This window comes from Antennarius striatus, chromosome 10, assembly GCF_040054535.1.
Source record: "Antennarius striatus isolate MH-2024 chromosome 10, ASM4005453v1, whole genome shotgun sequence".
NCBI lineage: Eukaryota > Metazoa > Chordata > Actinopteri > Lophiiformes > Antennariidae > Antennarius > Antennarius striatus.
Genome location: NC_090785.1, coordinates 5,276,193 through 5,296,805, shown reverse-complemented (window position 1 = coordinate 5,296,805; position 20,613 = coordinate 5,276,193). Strand labels below are relative to the sequence as shown.

General features: G+C 40.1%; 1 protein-coding gene across 8 annotated transcripts in view; it reads right to left on the bottom strand.

Moving 5' to 3' along the window:
• The window catches only part of atp8a1 (ATPase phospholipid transporting 8A1), an 88,827-nt gene that overhangs the window by 3,037 nt on the left and 65,177 nt on the right, over positions 1–20,613 (bottom strand). For 7 of the 8 annotated variants that reach the window (XM_068324980.1, XM_068324983.1, XM_068324979.1 and 4 more), the window contains 9 exons: positions 18,713–18,787; positions 17,237–17,359; positions 12,977–13,055; positions 11,604–11,665; positions 11,297–11,353; positions 10,866–10,973; positions 3,361–3,449; positions 2,965–3,057; positions 1,712–1,803 (listed from right to left, as the gene is read on the bottom strand). In XM_068324980.1, the coding sequence (XP_068181081.1) occupies positions 1,712–1,803; positions 2,965–3,057; positions 3,361–3,449; positions 10,866–10,973; positions 11,297–11,353; positions 11,604–11,665; positions 12,977–13,055; positions 17,237–17,359; positions 18,713–18,787 (778 nt within the window). Of the gene's footprint in view, positions 1–253; positions 316–1,711; positions 1,804–2,964; positions 3,058–3,360; positions 3,450–10,865; positions 10,974–11,296; positions 11,354–11,603; positions 11,666–12,976; positions 13,056–17,236; positions 17,360–18,712; positions 18,788–20,613 lie in introns of all 8 variants that reach the window. The other variant, XM_068324984.1, reaches the window with a different exon arrangement.

The window sequence follows — 20,613 nt, the reverse complement described above, 5'->3', positions numbered from 1 at the left end:
ATGATACAGAAGGATATTTTATAGTGCTGATGAAGAATTCTCTCATCTAATCATCTAGGTAAAATATTTATCCTCTTACTTTCAGCAAGAAAGCAAATACTTCTCATAATGTCATACTATATCTTCAAAATACAATGATATTAATACACTACAAGGGATTTAAGGAATAATACCTAGTATAAAAGCAGCTCTGTGATCTACCACCTAAGCGTTTCTACAGGGTTTCCTCTTTGACCTTTGAACCCTGACTCACCTTCAGGTGTTAAATGACTTGGTCAGTACCTGGAGGCCAGCGGGGAAGTTCAAAAGACCCCGCTGAGAAGGGTGCATTGTGAGGGGATAACAATGTAAAATTTCATCATTTCAACTTTATCTTGCTCCATCATCTCTAAAGCTCAGCTCACGACACACAGAAGAGCAAAGGACAGGAAGTCAGCGACGGAGGAAGGAGGGTGAGGTTTGAATAAATGAAACGATAAAGGTGTCACACAAAAACTCAACCAATCCTCTCATATGAGGCAAACAAAAACACACTAATCAGGCAAAGGACACAACAAAACAGGAAAGAGAAAGAGAACAGAAAACAAATTGCCTTTAAAGTATTAATGGAACTGATACCAGTTCCAGTGTGGCGCCTGAGTTACGGAGCTCAGTTATTTTAGGGGTTGGGGGTGGTTATCTTAATTCAGTCTTTCATTCATATGACCATAGCTTTTTTAAACACAATAATAATTAAAGCTTGAATTATTCCCTCATTTCCCTGCCTTTCTTGCATCAACATTTACACAGAGATATTTTACAAGTTTGCACCCATCAGTGTTTATATCATATATAATTTTGGATGAATAAGTATTATTAAATAATGCTAAGCTCCTGTACCATTGGCAAATATTATTTTGGGAAAATATAATTCTTCCATCTTCCAAATGTAACATTAACCCTGACTGGAGACGTTCAATATATTCAATATACGTATATATTCATAATAAATAAATAAATAGAATATATATATATATATATATATATATATATATATATATATATATATATATATATCGTTTGAGTTTATTTTAAAGAATCCATAAACAGAACAAATTGGAAAGTAGAAAAAAAGTTTGTTTTGAAGGAAGTATAAGGAAATATAAGATTATTTTTAGCATTATAGGGTTTTGTAATTTTCTTGTTCTGTTGTTTCGAGATCAGATAGCTAGCGTTCTGCTAACAGAATGACTTCATATGTCAGGATGTACATCATTCATACATCAGCTTGTTTAGATAGAAAGAGAGACACTGTGGAACTGCGTGTAGATTTGGTTACTGATATGTGTTTCCTGCATTTGCTCTCTGCAGGATATTCGTGAAGGAAATCAGGATGAATAGAGTGCTACTGTAGAAAAGAAGGGCGAGAGGCTCTGGAGGATGTAGAGATACCGAATATCACGGGAGGAAAAGATATGTGTCATCTATCAAGACGATAAGTCTAAGGGAGACTCTGGGGTATGAGGTGTGGATGGATGGAAGGAAGGAAGGAATGAAGGAAGGAAGGAAAGAAGGAAGGAAGGAAGGAAGGAAGGAAGGTAGGAAGGAATAGGGAAAAAGAAAATAAAAGAGAGAGAATGGAAAGATGATGGACAGAAAACAAGAGAGAGATGGTGGAAAGGAAGAAAAAGTACAAAAGAACCAAAAAAGAAAAACAAAGCAAGAAACTTACGGAGCAAGTTCTGCTGCATGGAGTCAGACCGGTACAAACTGACGGTGCTCTTCTTGAACACGTTCTTCAGGAGCTGGGCCCGCTCCGTCAGGCTGCACACAGGAAGAGCGTTAGCGTCACACTGAGCACATTTAATGACTCATACATCAAGCCTGTGTCAAAGCACCTCCACAGTGGATGGAGCTGCCAACTGCTGCTACCTGCTGCTACAAACACCATGTAGGGAAAGGCAGGGGAAGAACAAAGTATGCGTGTGTGTATGTATGTGTGAGTGTGGTGTGAGTTTGAAACAACACGTTAGCCAGAAGGCATTCGTGTGAAGCCAACAAAAGTACGTACACAAGTCCTCTATAAACGTCTTTATGTGCATACACAGGTCCTACTACATGCACTTATGCGGAATTAGCAATTTATATGTGTGTTTGTATCTCAAAGTGTTTTTTTTCATAGAAGTGAGTGTGTGTTTGTGGGTTTGTGTGTGTCTGTGTGTGTGCAGCCTGCTGGGTCTGGGACAGTGGCCAGGCAGGGAGATCACTTTCAACCAGCAGGAGATCTCACACTGATCTGCTGTATGTTGATGACTGCTGCAGGCCTCGGCCCCCAGAGAGCACAGCAGACCAGGTTAAGCTAATACATTTTTATAATAAATGGCTTTAATATAGGAGGACTGTTGCTCGAAAATGAGACGTTCACTATTTGGAAGGAAAAAAGGTGGACATCTACTCAGTATCTGTATGATTACTGATATTACAGTCAAACTCCTGCAATTTACCAGCAATTTAAAGATTTCGTCTTCCCACATAGGGATGCTGTTGGCATTGGAATCGGGAGCATTTGTGGAATTCTTAATGCTTTTGGAAGGCTGTAGATGATTCCTCCTGGAAGTTGATCTTCAGAATTTAGAAAAGAGTGAGCCAGTTTGAATTTGGTATTAAGCTATGCCATAACTCTGTAGTTCTCCTTTTGCAAGTCTCTGTTGTCAGGCACCGTCTGACAGGAATAACCTTTAGGATTCTATCTGTAATAATCATTTGAAAAGAATTTTAAACTTTGAGCAATTTTCAGAAATACTAGAATCCTCCAATTTGAAGAGCTGAAGCTGAGTGATGGCGAATAACTCGACCGATCACTTTAACGCTGACCTGCCTGGGGTACAACCTTTTTCGGTCCACTTCAAAACAAAACAGGTCAAGAAACGACAAATGTCTGTAGTAGAACAAAGACATGGAAGGGGAAGGGGTGTGCAGCTGTACCTCTTTCCATGCACCACTGCTCCTGGGTCTTTGGATAAAGCCTCCAACTCCTGCACCTCATCTACCAGCGTCTTGAAATACACCCTCTTCATTCTGTCAATTAAATAATGTATTTTAGTTGCCAACACTTGATAGATGAACAGACCTCTCAAATACTGGTATTCATCTGTTCCATTGACTGTTTAAAATAATCTGGACACATAGAGCTGATGTCAATCAAAACCAGGGCAGTAGCTTTTATTTCCAGCGGGGTATTAGCAGAATGGAAAGGTTAAATATCACTGAAACTCATACAACTACTCAGAGCAGGGAATTTTTTCAAGAGATTTTTGTGATTCTGGAGGAATTTCCTGAATCTGATGTGTACTGGAGCGATGATGAGCGAGGAGAGCTCACACTTTGTAGGTCACGTCAAAGACCAGGGAGGTGATTGGGATGAAGACCAGGCCCATCCAGAAGACTCCTGAAGTGAACATCATGGTCGCCTGTCACACACACACACACACACACACACACACACACACACACACACACACACACACACACACACACACACACACACACACACACACACACACACACACACTTACTATGCAGTCACTTTAGACAATACAGAGTTCACCACTGATCAGATAACAAGAGGATCTCTTCAAAAGAAGGAACACCTGATAAAGAACAGCTTTATCCTCCTCTGAAGGAGCAGATAATAGAAAACATACATCACAAAGGCAGCAGAAAACAAACAGTAAGATTTTGGAAATAAAGAGTTGATTGGTCCACATAACTTGCTTAAAGTGGGTTAATCCTCCTTGACTAAATGACACCATGTTTTTGTTTGGCTCTCCTCCACCCCTCATCCTTTTCGGGTTGGAGGAAGAACCTGTGAAGTATTCCGACAGCGGTATCTCTTTCACAGGAAAACAGCTTGACCATTCGCTGTGCTGACAGGAGACGGAGGAACAGGATCCAAGGAGCTTTTAATGAAGCATTCGATCCTACTTTCAACGAGAGCAGGCGTCAATGAAGCACAGAAACTGTAATTATCTGCATTTAATGCTTATTACTCCTTACAAGAATTGTGTCTGCGCAGAATTTCCACAGATGACAGACAGACGCCACAGACCTCTAATATCCAGGCAACAAAGTGTCTGCAGCAATAGACATCAATGTCTGGTATTTTAGTCTCATTTATATACAGTATGTCATGAAAACGATTTCTAAATGCTGTAGTTTGTCCCAAAAACAGAAAGATTTAATTCTCAGTTAAATCAGTCTATCCATCCCTCCATCCATCCATTTTCTATGTCCGCTTCTTCCGTCGTCGTGGGTCATGAGGTGCTGGAGCCTATCCCAGTTGACTGGGGGCGTGAAGCAGGGTACACTCTGGGCACAACTCCAGTGCACCGTGAAGCCACATCCAGACAGACAACCACTCACGCGCACACTCATACCTACGGGCAGTTCTAAACCGAGTTAAATCAGTATTAAATACATGTTTTTCAATGATCCATTACTGACAATATTAAGAAAAGATATCAAATATTCTATCATTTTGATGCTAGAATAGTTGTTGGATGAAGGCAGAAGAAAAATTAGCACAGACATAAATGTGCAATCCAGGACAACTTGTAATAATTTTCATGTGCCCTTAACTGTTACCATCAGTTGGTCAAATGTTCAGATTCTCAATTTATAACTTATTCCTCCTATATTGATATTACAAGATTATATTTTGGGAAAATTATCAAATATGAGTAAGCTAAAATGCCAAACCAAAATAATATATTTCATGTTGTAAACCTTTTTTTTTTAACCAGTAACATCAGTTAGCCCTGTCATATGTTAAGCATGCTACCACCACAACGTTACCATTCAAGCCAAAGTAATGCTGTGAGTTAGTGCAGGCTCATGGAGAGGCTAACTTGACTTTCTTCTTCAATAAACAGATAAATGCTGAAAAAAATCTTTAGTTGTAGGTCCATATTGTTTAAATCATACGCTTTGGAGTAAAACTTTGCCAATGTCATCAGTCTGTAATCATTATATTAGGTAAAAGTTCGACTGTCAAATTAAGATGAAAATGAAGAAGTTCTCATTCCTGATAAGAGCTCATCACTAGATTACTGTTTGCCAAGTTGACTAAAAGTTCACAGACGGAGATGATTTTTACTTGCAGTCACGTGACTCTTTTGAATTATGCCTGGCAACCTCTGAATTATAAACAATGAGCTGATGTTTTTTTCCTAATTTAGCACTTAACAAATGCTCACATCGAGTTCATGAGTGAAATAAATCTGCTAAAGACAAAGACGTGATCGCCAACGAGACTCGTTCATCTTGGGGAAAACAAAACACATTTTCCAGAAACGGCTTCTTGTTCATGCTGGAAAAATACAATTCATTAGCAGAAATGTTTTAATCATGATTTAAATGTACTTTTTTTTTTTTAAATCAGGGGCTAAAAGAGGAGGTTGTTTGGGGTCTAGATCTGAGGGCAGCGTTTCATCGGTGGGTCATCTGAGTGGGGGTGAAAGCTTTCAGCTTTCTGTGTGATGTTTGTTTTGGAATGCTGCACTGAAACTTTCTGTCATTACATGTCAAAGTGCAAAACACGCGTTCCTCGCATTGTAATGTGCCACTTGTTTAAACTGCTGGGGCCCCTCGACAGTGTCCTTCCTGTAATGTGACACAGTCAGGGCCTTTAGGACGGACACACACACACACGCACGCACCCACACACACACACACACACACACACACACACATCAGTGTCAAAACTATCAAAGCATCCAGGTTTGGTCAAATTAGCTAATCTGCTCACCATTACCTGCAAATTGACTTTGATGTCTGACAAAACATCGGGGGAAGAGGAAATCCCAAATGACAGGAAATCAAAAATGGCTTTTTCCTACAGTTTGGGATGGGACACGCATGAATGGAGCTTTTCTGTGTTGCCTGGAGGCTGTAAATGTATGAGATGAGGGAAAATTGCAGCGAAGCACGAGGTATTTTCATGTCAATTTTCTGGAAATTATGCTGCCCTGATGGAAACATTTACACAATTTTTTTCTGGCGAGTCAGTTTAATTATTTTCATTTTCATCCAATGTATTCCACATTTTAATGGGGGAATTTAAGCCGACTTGAGAGCCTTAAGAAAATAAACCAGGGATGTATACTCAACTCATGTGATCAAAGTCACAAAAGCATGAAAAATAAATCTGGCTTTCACAAATTCAATCTATGAACAATATTTATGTCACACTGCATAACTGTGAGCTACAAACTATGCATATAAAAGGTTAACTAAAAAAAAAAAAATCAATAATGGCAGTAACGACATTGTTTAAATACAGATGTAAAAACTGCAGCAACCATAATATGGAAACAAAAACCACGACTAAATCAAAGTAAAATGCATTAATTCACTGTTTGTTCTTTAATCTGACGTCAAAAGTTTCACAATCCAAATAAATCCGCCCGGTTACAATCAACAAATGTTTGCCTTCAGGCATCTGGAAAGGCTCCATGACAACGAGCAGGGGCCAGCAGTGTTGGTGGATGCCTGCTACGTCTCATACCAGGGGACCCCTGGGAGCTGGATGGGGTGAGAGAGGTCTGGGGAGTGGGGCTGTATTTTTAGGGCAAACTAATAAACTTGTCTGGCTGGACAGACAGTAGTGTCCGCTGGCATGGCCGGGTGTGTTTTGACAGGCCAACGACCCCCATCGTGGCCACACACGTGCACACAACCCAGACATAAGGCTAGACTAAGCATGTGCACACACATAAAATTCTTTGCAGCTTAGAATTGAATGCTGTTGGATGCAGTTCTACCTTTTCCAAGGGGTAAATAGTAAGAATTTTGTGGATGCTGAGGTGGTCAAGAAGTTACAGAGGTGGGTGAACACGAGATGTGGTGCTTCTTTGTTCCAGAGCTGTGATAACAAACCCCTCCAACTAAATCTCTGCCTCGCAGATTTGGACTATGATCCAAATCTGGATCCAACTGTCTATTGTGATGGAATATCATGAGTTTGTTTTTATATTGCCTATCATTTATTATTTTTCATGATACAGGTAAAACCTTACCAAAAAAAGGTTCCATCTCACAATCTGAAATTTCCACCGAACACCAGTGGGCAAAACACCAGACTGGGAACATTGGCATCCATGTGATGAGGCTTAATTATTTAGGTCCAAAAAATCTGACCTTTTCAAATGGGGAATTTAATCTAGAGGTCATAAAAAGGCCAACTTTATTGAATCCTTGAAACTTGCAGTATGTGTTTCCTTGAAAAGGATGTGAAAGACATGCATTCTTTTCCCTGAAGACTGGCATCTGTAACAATAAACGTAAACCAAACAAATCCATATATCAGAAAAAAACACATTCATGACATTCTGTCAGATGTGTGACATCCAAGAGAAAGCTCCTAACATTCAAACACTCGCTTCATAAATGCACCCTTTTACATTTCTGTACTTATGGCACTGAGTATTGAATAGGTCAACTATATTAAGGCCTGTTTTTCAACTTCTAAGAGCAAAATTTCAGCATTGCGCAGACGGACAAAGCAAACCCAAAAACTCAAATAACCAATTATTCATTAAGCACCACAAAAAGGTTCTACACAGAAAACAAAGACTTTCTTTCTTCTGTGTCACCTGACAAAGATGGAAAATACACACAAGCAATAGAAACTGTGCATACAGGATTTAGAGTGCATGTGTGTACAGCAGATTAAAACCTTCTCACTGTACATTCAGTTATTACTGTGCTTATCAATCATTGGTGGAGGGGGGTGGGGGGGTGGAGACTAACAGGTCCGGGTACAAGAGTTTAACAAAACCTCCCATAAGACACGCTCATGAGTCTTAAAGAAGGAACAGACAGATTCCATAAGCACCACAAGCACCACTGAGGAGCTAAATCAACAGCAGTGATGAACACAGGTCAGGAATTCCTTCAACGTGTTTTAAGAATCAGGAGCATTTTTAATCACCATAACTAAACCTGTCCTCACCCAAAGAATGACTCCTCAGGTCTGAAAAACAAAAAAAAACCAACAACTTAATGGCTCACAGATTTCAGTGATCATACAGCTCAAACCTTAAAAAAGCAGTAAAAAATAATAAGTCAATGTGCGGAAAGTACCAAATAAATAAATGGATACACAAGACTTGCTTTAAAAGTTTATGTCTTCAGGATTTTTAGTTATAGTTAGCAAAATCAATTCCAAATTGTATCAAAGTCTTATAGCAAGTCACTTTTTTCATTTCTGCTGCTGAAAAGTAAAATATTTGGATCCCCTTAGCCTGCCCTTACATTTAAACAAGTCTGCCATTTTTCTCCGAAGAGAGATGAATAATTCAATCTGTTTCTCTGGTCATAACTTTCATTTCGGCTTTTAATCCCATCAACATCTCACAGGCTGGCATGGAGTGCTGCTTACATTTCTGACTCGCTATGGATCAACAAACCTCTCTGGACAAATGATAGCTTTCTGGGAAAAGGTTTCTTATCGCTGAGTTGAAACAGGGTAAGAATCTGATGCACACGTGTCAAGTGTGAATTCCATGTGATGTGATGACGACAATGGTGGAGTCTGGCTGAGAGGGCTCTACAGTCGATGCAGAAATAGGAAGTAGAAAAGGTGTGTCTGATAAGCACAGATAGAAGGGATAAACTGTACCGAGGCCAGCTGCAGTGATAGCGGAGGAACGTTAGCAGCTCGGTGTATCAGGGCCTACATGAGATGTCTCCTGAGGTGAAGCTAAGACTCTCAGAGTGGGAGATTACAACATTTCAACACAGTAATCTGGCATTTTCTTTTGATATCTCTGTCAGATTTATGAAGCACAGATGGGATGAACCAGTTTGGGAGAACGTCTAAAAGGCACTATGTGTGTGTGCTTTGAGAGTGGACCTTGCACCTGTCTAGTCAATCTTCCATTGAACATTCGGCCTGACGTTGATGAATGTGTTCACATGAAGCCGAGCGCTGTTTAGCTTCTTCTGTTAAAGACAGTGAGACGGGCAGTGAGTGAGAGCAGAAACAGGAGGAGAATGGAGTGCTGGTGTCTGTTAGGTTGTTGGCCCTTGGGCAGTTTTCAACTGACAGTTTGGGGCTGGGGGTGGGGGGTTAAGAAGAAAGTCACAAATTAAAAAAGATGACGCAACAAGAAAAAGAAAATAGGTGGAAGGGCAAACAGGAACAAAAATAGGATTCAAGTACTTGTGGAGAAGGTGGTGGGGAAATTAGTGGCTTCGGCAGGATTGAGAGTAATCCGGCTCTTCAGAGGTTACAAGTGTCTCTGATGCCTTCTCAGGTTTCGGAGAGATGTGTCCGTGTTTGATGATGATGTACTGGCATCCAAGAGTTGGGGCAGGGGCATAAGGTTACCGAGTACCCACAGGACACCATTACTGTCTTTGCTGGAGAGCTGCAGGGCGTGGATGAAAGCAAAGGACTTCACAGATGGGGACTGAAAGACCCAATGTGTGTGTGTGTGTGTGTGCAACTGAAGAAACTGTTTTTGCACGTGGGCAGCTAACACGTGTGTGTCATTTGTCGTGTGCTAGTCGAAATATATTTTGTTACACAGATGCAGAGGCGTCAGTGACTCCAGATATCAAAGATACAAAGCCTGTTGGTTTTTTTGCAAAAATAGAAAAAGTGAAATATAATTTGATGATAAGTAAATGTTGGACGTATTTGTTTTAAATGGCCGCTACTGGATGATTTAAGGGACAGATACATCAGTGAGTTGTTTTACATCATTGTATAACGAATAATAAAACATTAATTGAAATTCATGTTTAATCTCATTTGATCCAAACAAACGGAGCCTTTAATCTTCAAGGAAACCAATCGATTAAGTTTGTTTGTATAGACATCAGTCTTAAATTTTAACCGTGCACACATATATTGTATTTGCTTACCTTTTGGGATGGGCTGTATGCTCTTATTTCCTAATTCTTCACTTTAAAACAAGACAGAGTTGTGATTGAGAATCGGTAGTTAAAAGCTGCTGTTCACACTTTTAGCTGAATATTCCCAACATTCACGCATTTCAAGTTTTCCTATCCAATAACACCTCTGATTACTAAAACTAAGGCAAAGAAATGAACTCCCGGAAACAATCAAACGGCGCTCTAATGAATGAATTAAAATGTTCACTAAATCTCCGATTACCAGAAACTTGTCTCAAACAAGACACACATGGGTAAGGAGTCCAGCATAAACATTTTCTTTGACTGCATCCCTTGTAGCAACAGACTTTTACATTAAATAACATCCTACTGTGTTCTTGTTCTCTAATGAAAGGGGGCCTCATTCCCTTGCCCAGAATGCATTGAGAAATGTCAACTGTGCTTGAAAGGTTCCCATTAGCCACCTGTGGTGACCCAAAAAACCAGTATGCACATGCAAATAACTAAAAACTGAACAATGTCTAACAAGTGAATGCAACGGTTTTTAACATTTTAAAGGTCATTCTATATTTAGTTAGTGAAGAGTAGGGTCATTCTTGGATATCGGCATGCACATCAAACACAGATCTTCACTGTAACACTACTCCACAGTTTCAGTGTCACCTGTGGATACTCAGATCCCAGGGAGGGTGATATAACACAAACACTGGGCTAATTGGCTCAATTAAATCATTATGCAACACAAGCCAGAGGTCTGACGGTTTGTACCCCTCTGGCTCTCCTTACAAAGATCTGTGGCAAGTTTAAAACCCCACAAACATCTGTGGGAAATGAATAATGAGTCTCTGCCGGTTTGTCAGTGATATACGGTCATAGCAGACGTTTTATTTTGGAAGCCGCTGTGAGACACAGAGAGATAGTGTAGAAGAGTAAGTATGTGTATGAGCACATGCTAGCCTGATTACCTCTCCTGACATGTCGGGAGCCAGAGGGATGAGGGGCCACAATGAGGAGTAGATAATGAAAAACACCACCCACAGGCTGATGCTTCCCCAGATGGCAATGTGGCTGAACTGTAAGTGGAAAATCAGAAGATATTAAGGCAAGTCAAAGTGATTAACCTCTGGATTTAAGCATCATTACAATTAACCTACCGGTATATATACTTAAACCAACATATATTGTTTTCTGCCATGTTTTATTTTTCTAAATTGGGAATAAAATTTAAGGTAGATTTAAATACGCTGGGTTTATAGTTACAAGTGCAGTGGAAACAAACCATAAAGAAAACTGGAAATAGGAACAGGTTGTGAAAGGTTTCACAAACACCGGTGGTCATATAAAATGGAGGAACTGGAAGGAAGCATGAGAAGATTGGCACCAGTGATCAACTCACCATGGTCCAGGACGCAGTCTCCAAGCCAGCTTTAAGACAAACTGTGATCACCACAAACTAAGGACACAGAAATCACACCAACATTAAACCAAGAATGTGCTACTACAGCGCTATTTAATGTCAGGGCAGATGCATCACACAGTCGTGCTGCTTGTGTAGTGTAAAACAGAAAAAGCTCAGCAGACCAAATCGAAGGGACAATAAAGAACAAATAATGTTTATTCACAGAAACTGGATAAGACTTGTCTGAGAACTGCTTAGCACAGCAGAAACACTGAGAAAAACTGAAGAAGAATTTTGCACTCACTGTGTAAACCATGTTCCCTAAGAGGAGATAGTCTGGAGTTCTTCCATTGCCAAAAACCGTATCTGTGAAGGGAATCAACAACAAGAGACGTTAGGTCGAAAGCCATTTGCTCTTGGGTTTCATGCAGAATTCCTTTAGGTGATCCAAGGTGTAAACAACCAGAGAGCACACTGGATTCTACTTTGAATACATCTCAGACTGAACTTTGGAGTAAAACACTCACTCGGAAAACCACAGTCAAATGTTGCTTCCTTTATTACCATTTGAGAGGGGATAGAAAGTTAATGGTGCCCTTCACAAATATTAGACAGAAAGGTCATCAGTAAGACTGAAAAATTTACACGCAGTTATATATGTAAAAAAATTATTTCTGTGAATTTGCAATATAACTGGTTGTTTCTTGTGCATTTGGTTTTTTTTACCATTACATCAGAATTCAAATAGCAAAAAAGACTAACTAGGACGGAAGGTAAAGGAAATTTTAAAAAATTCACATAATAATTCATTAAAACCACACAGATATGTTTCAAACTGACTTTATGAATTTGGCCGCAGGCTCAGGATTAAATATTAGTCATACGCAACTGCCAAGAAAGAAAGAATGGGAGACAAAGAGAGAGAGAGAAAAAGAATGAAAGAAAAGCTTCCTTCACTTTCATCTGATCACATGTTCATGTACACTGAGGCTTTGCTGACAGCCTGTCAGTCAGAATGAAGGGGCTTGGTGCCTTTGTTTGGAAAGCAAGCCCGAGCTTGTGTGGTCCTCTGCTCTGGCCAGCTAAGACTTACTGACTCAAAGATCCCCATTCTGTCACACACACACACACACACACACACACACACACACACACACACACACACACACACACACACACACACACACACACACACACACACACACACACACACACACACACACACACACACACACACACACACACACACACACACACACACACACACACACACAGAAACCCTGCATCTTAACATGCACAAATATGCATGACTGATTCATGGCTAAATACAATTTCTGTGAAGTCAATTTAAATTTATTTACTCCGACAAAAAGAGCGATGAGCTCTTTGGATAAAAAGATGAATTGTCTGGAAACACCTGGAAAATTTCTATGCGAGATGTCTGAAGTAATGATGAAAGTGAGAATAACTGCAAAAAATATGTCAGCATGTGTGCACACATGACATGCAAACACAGACATAGGCTTGTTAGTGTGTGTCACTCTTGGAGGAGCACACACATGTTTGCAATTCATGATGGTTGAAGAGAGCCCTAATTATGACAAAGTATGTGAGTTCCACTGTCCTCCCTCTTTATCCAACAAGAGAGTTGTGGTGGAGTCTCTGGGAGCTACTTACCATGCTGGAAGGCTTTAAGGGGGAACCAGAAGAGGATGACGGAGTGGAAGAGCCCATTCAGACAATGGGCCCAGAAGACCTGCAAAATAGAGGGGAGACGGATGGAGGCGGAAGAGAGGAGTGGGGGGTATGGAGGCGGTGAGAGATTCCAAGAAGAGAGAGTGAGAGGGAGAGAAAGAAAAAGCATGAGAAAAGGGTGCGGTGAGCTCCAGCCTTCCAAGTGACCCCTGACCCAGGCCCTTTGTGCCAGCCCAGCGCTAGGGTAAGTGGCGGTTTTGTCGGGGCCTCTGTGCTGAATGGCCACCCCGCTGACAGACACGTTGTATATCCTCTGTGTGTGTGTGTGTGTGTGTGTGTTATGGGGAGAGAGAGGCTGCTGTGTGTGAGTGCGTCAAACGAATAGTGAAAAGCAAGTGGAAAACGTCAGAGAGTAAGTCTGAACTAATGTTTTTTCACACCACATGTGACGGATTCAAATAAAAAAAAAGCAGCATTAGCAACTATAAAATGCATGTCCTCACCTCCATGAAAAGAAAATACAACGTTAATATGCGGCCTGCCAGCGTGAGCGTTTCCTCTTTTATTATTTCATTTGGTTTCGGCGCTTTTCATGTGAGAGTTTTACCTGGTGTAAAAATAAATGACAAGGGCTCCTAAACAAGCAGAAATGAGTACAGAAACACACACATGGAGACTGACAAGCCTGACAGAGATTAAACTGTTTTCATGGCTATTATTGAGGGCCAGGAAAATCATGCTGTGGACCGCAGACCGTGTGTGTCTGTGTGCGTAAGCACGCAGACTTTGGATGAGGTTTTTAATTCAATACTCCCACACCAAAACCACCTTGTTTCAAATTTACATTATTCAAGGCTAGTGCCAAACAAAGCACTAATGGGCAATGTACCGTGTAACAGCCATGAAATCTATTATCCAAAAAAACATAACATTTGTGCCCCCTTTTCCTCTCCCATCCCGGCCCAGACGTTGGCGTTAACGCTGCGAGCTGAAAATTTGTCAAGGCCAGAGAGTAAACAGCTGACGGGGGGAAAAAAAAAAAAACAAACAGAAAAAAAAACATATTTCAGTCTTTGGCCTCTTTTTAATCATTGGCTCTTGGCAGATAAAAACCTCAGTGCTCACTTTCTTAATAAACACCCGTTTTAACAAGTTCAGCAAATCTGTCACTGAAATATGAAAGACGCCTTATTCAAGACAGGCCGGTCACCCTGAAAAGTGAGAATTTTTCAGGATTTCCATTGGTTTGTATTAATTTAGAGGAACTATTAGCACTCTTTCACAATGTGTAAATATTTTAATTATATACTGACAAAATTATTGACAAAGAAGTGGATAGTAAACCAGAAGAGAGAGCAGTGACTGAAAACATCTCCAGTTCTAAAAGTTCACCTTGGCTTCAATGGCACGACCTACTCACCTTCTTCAATTGACTAAACAATGTTCCACAACAGCCAACCCCCTCCAGGATTACCTCACCCATCCACTGTGCACACAAAACCTGATAAACTGAGTGAGGGCTGGCCAAAACCAAGCCTTGCGCCGCTATCTCTGTGCTGAAATGTGGACTGAATCATCCCTGACGTTACATTCATGCCAATTAGCCTCCCACTGACAAGCTTGGCTCAGCCTCTGCCTCAACTACTCCCAAACACCGTGAAGACATATGAATAAAAAATTCACTTTCACAATAACAAAATGCTAATAAAATCAATAAATGTTCATAATTATTTATCACTATAAGATCCTTCCATGCACCCATCCAATCACCATGCTCTTTCTTTCCCTTGTATCTAAGGACGTTGTTCTGGATCTCCTTTAAATCAATACCAGGTCTGTCCTGAAATTATTCTGTCCTTTTTGGAACTCATAGTTTAATGAGAAAAAAAATATGAAAGCCAGGAATTAATATTGAGCCAACAATTTCTTGAACTGCCCATCTGCTTCCTGTCCTTTCTTTACTAAAGTAAAAAATAGAAGAGCATGAAGTATAAGAGGTGATGATGGTAGATTGCAGATATTGCTATGACTGCATTGAGATTTATTTATACCGTTTTTTTTGAGTGACTCAAGTGTTGGGAATATGTAATTAAAAGAGAACAGGCAACGGGTTTTAAGCCACGCCTCGAGTTTCTAACACCCCCAGTCACTCCCTTCTCTCACCTCAACAACACAAACAGCTTTAATTCACAAAGACAGTATCTTTTGTGTACAAAAGAGCCAGGCGTGCAAAAAGACAAGCTTTGAGGGGCCAAATTCCTGCAGGATTTTCTCGCCTCGCCTCGGGCCAGCTGCAAGGAAAAATATCTGGGGAAAAGAGTGGACGAGCCAGCAAAAACAACCTGCTGACCTGGCCGAGTCATCATTTATGGGTCTTGGAAAATGTGGCCTAAACAAAATTGAGGTTCATTTGCTTCTATCAAACGCATACTTTTGTGACCCTTTTTTGGCACCCTACAGTTAATTTAATGTAGGGAAAATCCACCCTACAACAGACTTCAACCAAAGTTTTGGACAATTGAATCAACAGTTAGTAGACTAATAATTTTTATCTACTAAATGATTTAGAGAATCAAGATCTGAAGATACAGCCTGTAAATGAATCTGTAGATCACAGATTGGACTTATTTTGTATGGAGTGTGTTCATTTTACCAACAGATAACTTCAGCTTTCATAACGTAACAATTCAGGCCATAGCAAGCAATGGATTCAATTACACAACTCGCATGATATGTATTTATTTTGAGTGAATTTATAAATATCACGGTTTTGTAATTTTGAAGAAATAGCTCTCGGAGATCCAGAGACAGGCTGATAATAACATAGATCTGACATTAGTTAGGCTAACAAAAGTAAAAAATGTTTTCCACTGCCAAGTGTGATGAATTAAAATTGATTATCTTGTAAGACCAGAGGTACGAGGGAAAGGAAACAGGTGGGGCAAAGTAATGGGTTTGCAATAATTTTTAAGCAATTTTTCTATTTTCAACGGCTAAAAAAAATCATATTTTGGAGTCTGACCACAAAATATAACATAATCCAGCATATGCTGAATTTACCCAACTTGATAAATCATTTCAGATAAATGTTAAATTAGCTACAAGAAGGATTGCACTGTCAATGTAACTGAATTTCCTTGCAAGTTTAAGTAGGGAAAATGTGCAAACCCTTGCCCTGGACAGGATTCAGCTGCAGAGATATCTGAAGGAGCCAAATCCAGCAGTTGGTTATTTTGATCATAATGTGATAATAGTTTTAATAAGCCTACATTTACCTTTTTCAAATAATGCATAGGTTTGAGTAAACTTTAGGTGAGTTTATATAAGTCTACCATCACTGAATTAACAATGGGGTAAGAGAATGACACCTGCACACTACAGGGTAAGAAATATCTGTCTCCATTGCTTTTGGAAAATTCAGAAGAATTTCACATACAACAGTAGACATACTGTATAAAGGTCTCAATGTGACTCAATGTGAACCTTTCTCAGTCCAACAGAAAACACGACTGTAGACATTGAAAAGAATAAAAATGGAGATGAAAATGCTGTTGTTATTTCAAACACTGAGTGTGGTCCTAAATGGGATGAATTCAATCTGACAGCTTTGCTCTGAAAACAAATAACTCCCTTACTTAAACAAATTGCATAATTTTCCACAACAAATGGTGTCACATAATGACAGCACACTCTTTGTTCCCTTTTTCTGCTGAAGCCCCGGCCTATCTGACCTTCCTTGCCCCAGACCACCATGGCCAATCAGTCTTTAATCCACCTCTATGCGGCGCTAACCAGGTCACCACGCCTGTGAGGAGGGCCCATAGCTTTGGAGCAGCATGGAGAGAAGAGGATACATCTTTATTAGCAGCAGGGGAAAGCTAATGGACATACAAAATAGGTCAGACCAGGCCAAACCGAGAGACAACTGGAGACCCTCTGACGGCAGCTTCCAGGACACTGGGAAATTTGATGCCCGGAGGAACAAGACGACAACATGAGCCTCCAAAATATAATGGGGTGCAAAAAGTACATTGCAAATTAGGTTGTGCAACACAGCAATCATAGATTTGGAAAACTGACATACATTATATACCTGTATATATGTATACTAGTTTCTGAAAACCTAAAGGACATTTGTTTAGAATATTGCACTGACTCTGGATAAGCAGGAGAGATCATTATGTTACCGACAATGAGGCTCAACCACCTGAAAGAAATAACATACATATAGGATACTGTTACCTTGGTGTTAAAGCCCATAGCATTTTGGGAAGTTTTGTAGAGTTCTGGATATTTCAGCATGTTTTCTTTCCTGCAGGATCGCTCAAATATTCCCAGAGTGAGAGGAGGCAGAGCAGTAAATATCTGCATAAGTGGGAAAAAAAGCACACACACAGACATAAGCTGGTAAACCAAAAACACAGATTCTATTATTTTTCATAAAAATATTTAAATTTCCTAAAAACTAATAATCACAATTTTTAATTTAGAGTGATTAGAGCTTTCATCCACATTTAATGACATCAGATTGTAACATAAAACAGAAAAAACACTTTTAAATGCATGAGCATTTTGTGGGTTCTTATTAGTGCTATAGACATTATGGACAATGCAACTCACACACCAAAATTGAAAAAATGATTGCTAATTCATTCCACTCAATTGGATTCTTTCACACTTTTTATTTGAGAGTATCATAGATATCATAAACAAAACCTATCTCGAGTTAACATTTGTAATGCTTTTGCTTAGAAGGAAGTATTAAACCCTAGCTCAAGTTTATTTTCTTCAGTGTTGTAATGGCGGTGCTCTGAGAGGAGGGATGGTATTGTCTGGCTGGCTCAACAGGTCAGTTGGTGTGAGTTCCCTATAGGCCCATCTGGAGTGGTAATCTGGAGACCTCAGTCTGAAGCACCAGCAGGCCACAGGACATGCTCCACTGGACTCTTTTCTTATTTAATGCCAGGCCCAAACAGATCTCCATTAAGGGGTGGATTCAGTCCACTGCCTCCTACAGAGTCGCCCTGAATTGCAGGAATTCCCCCAGTTTCTGTATGGAGCTTTTCACGCCCTACAAAACAGCTCTGGTTGTAATGTGGTGATTTGTTATGAAATGCAAGGGTGTGGGAATGTTCTCGTCAGTTGAACAACATTAAGAACATTGCACATATCTCTCAAAATTGCTTTCACTTGACACGTCACTCATTCAGTGATGTTTACTGAATTGAGTCAGTAATGAAAAGCCATTTAAAATTAAATATCGATTCCTTATGGGCTTAATGGTATGGTATGAAAGATAAGACTTGAATTTGAAAATATTCTCCTCCTTAATTCATGACAGATATGAAATATGAGTTCATTAGGTATGGTCCCATTGTAGAGCCCTGTGGGACTCGCCACATCAGCAGCAAGCTCAGTTGCTGCTACATTCTTTACATCATTTTTAGAATTCAAATGTAGCTACTCTTGCTAAATACACTCTTTGGGGCAAGCAGAGTCGTTGTTTTTCATATTCCATACATAGGTCAGGGAGCAGAGGGAATATGGACTTGACAAGTGGTCATTAATAAAGGAGAAAGTGTTCAAGATGTTGATGACATAGTCACAAAATACATGGGCCTGGTTTGGGGCACAACCGCAAATCATTTCTATGTGAAAGAGTGACAGGTTAGAAAAGTAAAGTGGACTCTTTGGAGATTTAATGTTCTTGACACTCACCACGTTGTACAAACCAATGCACCAGCGCTCAAACAGGATCTGACCTGAGAAGCCATTGACAAATGCGAACCAGATCTAAGGGAGACAGAGTCACAGAAAGAGTGAAAACAGAACAGAAGAATAAAGATTTTTGGTGGTTATTTTTTTATCAATTCTTTGTCATTTCCATTGACGAAGCAAGATAACAAAAAATGGTTTAGTGTTCAAAATACGTAGGGTTCACTTCAGACTGCAGGCTTCACTCCAACTAGATGGTGAAAACACAAAATCTATCTATTCCTTTTTTAATATAAACTTTCCAGTAATGACAGTCAGGGTCAGAGTCAGATTTGAGACAGGCTCTACATGTCCAAAGTTCAGCAACAATTTTTTTCAAATCATACTAGATTCTTCACTGTCTGATGACAGATATCAGGGAGAAAGTGATACAGAATATGAAAAATACCATTATTGCAAGGCTGATGTAAAAATGTGTATTTTGAGTAAAGTGGAAAGAAATATTTCTTGTTAATAAAAAAACAGAAACAATAAAGGCGACATAATTACCTGAAAATTAACATGGGTTTGTGTGAAGTGCTGAACTGTGAGCAACAGGTCATTAGTCTAACTTAGCCAGGTTTCACATGGAAAGGCGAGGGGCCACAACAGACCAAATATAAAACAAATGAGTGACAACAGGAAATTCTAGACCTCCAGAACCCCCCTTTTACAGTGAAAATTGTAAACTGAATTCATTGACTGGATAACATACAAACATATTTCCAGCCTATTATTTCCCTCTTTGAAATACCTGAAGACAAGTAGGTGACAGAAAGGTCTAGGCAGGCAGTTACAGGGAAGAGCCGGGGCTGAACGATGGGGACTTTGATATACTGTGTACGGAAATGGAGACGGGGTAACGCATTCCATATGTTGGGTGAAGATGAGGGTTATCACCGATTCTTGATTAGTCATACTTACAAAAACAAAACATAGCTTCAAAGATCAGGACAGAAGCCTTGTACTCTGAGTGAACTACATTAGTGTTCAAGCAGAGTATGGTAGTTAAAATACAATACTTATAATAAAAATGAATTTTTAAATCAAGAAAATGTCTTGCACATTAATACTGATTCATGAGCAATTCACTGCATTACAGTTTGATATTTCGTAGTAGTCTCTTTCAAGTCAGTATCGGGGTGCCGTGCTTCGGCAAGCCTAGTGATCATTTCACCGCTTCATTTAACTTTATTATGAGAGCCATGGACTGCTGCAAATTCAGATTGGGACAAAGCCAATTTGAGGGCCACACCCACCACTGCCACATTCTATATGACCAATACCAACCTTCCTTTGGCCATTCCCATTTAACTTTATAAGAGCATGCATAAAAATGAATGTCTGTCAACCCATAACTCACCCCATCTTCATTCCCTCTGTGGGATGGGGTGGAGGATGGGGGGTTGGATTTCTATGGACGAAGTCTGTGTTTGTGTATGTGAACCCAGACCCCTCCCGTCACCTCCCCTTTCTGCCAAACCCACTCAACCCCGATCCCACCCTCTGCCCCATCAGGTGCACTCTACCATGATGTTGTTTCTTTTACAAGAGGGGCCTGTTTCCAAACGGACGTGTGATGTTACTGCGATTTGGGACAAGGTAGCTTTGTAAGCACAGGAATCAGGACTTACACAGTATATCTGCTGGGACAGCAAGATTTGTTTTGGGTCTTCTCTTGCTGAAAATAGTTTCAGATTCTGTTGCTATTGGTTATGTGTGGATGAATCCCAAGATATGAGGCAGGTTCGGCTATTAGCGTGGCTCAAGCAATGGTAACGAGGGGCGAGCGGGTAGGTCAAACTGCTGAATTAATTACAGCTCTACCCAATGAGAGGCTTTGGGCCGTTGTGCTAAGTTTTAAA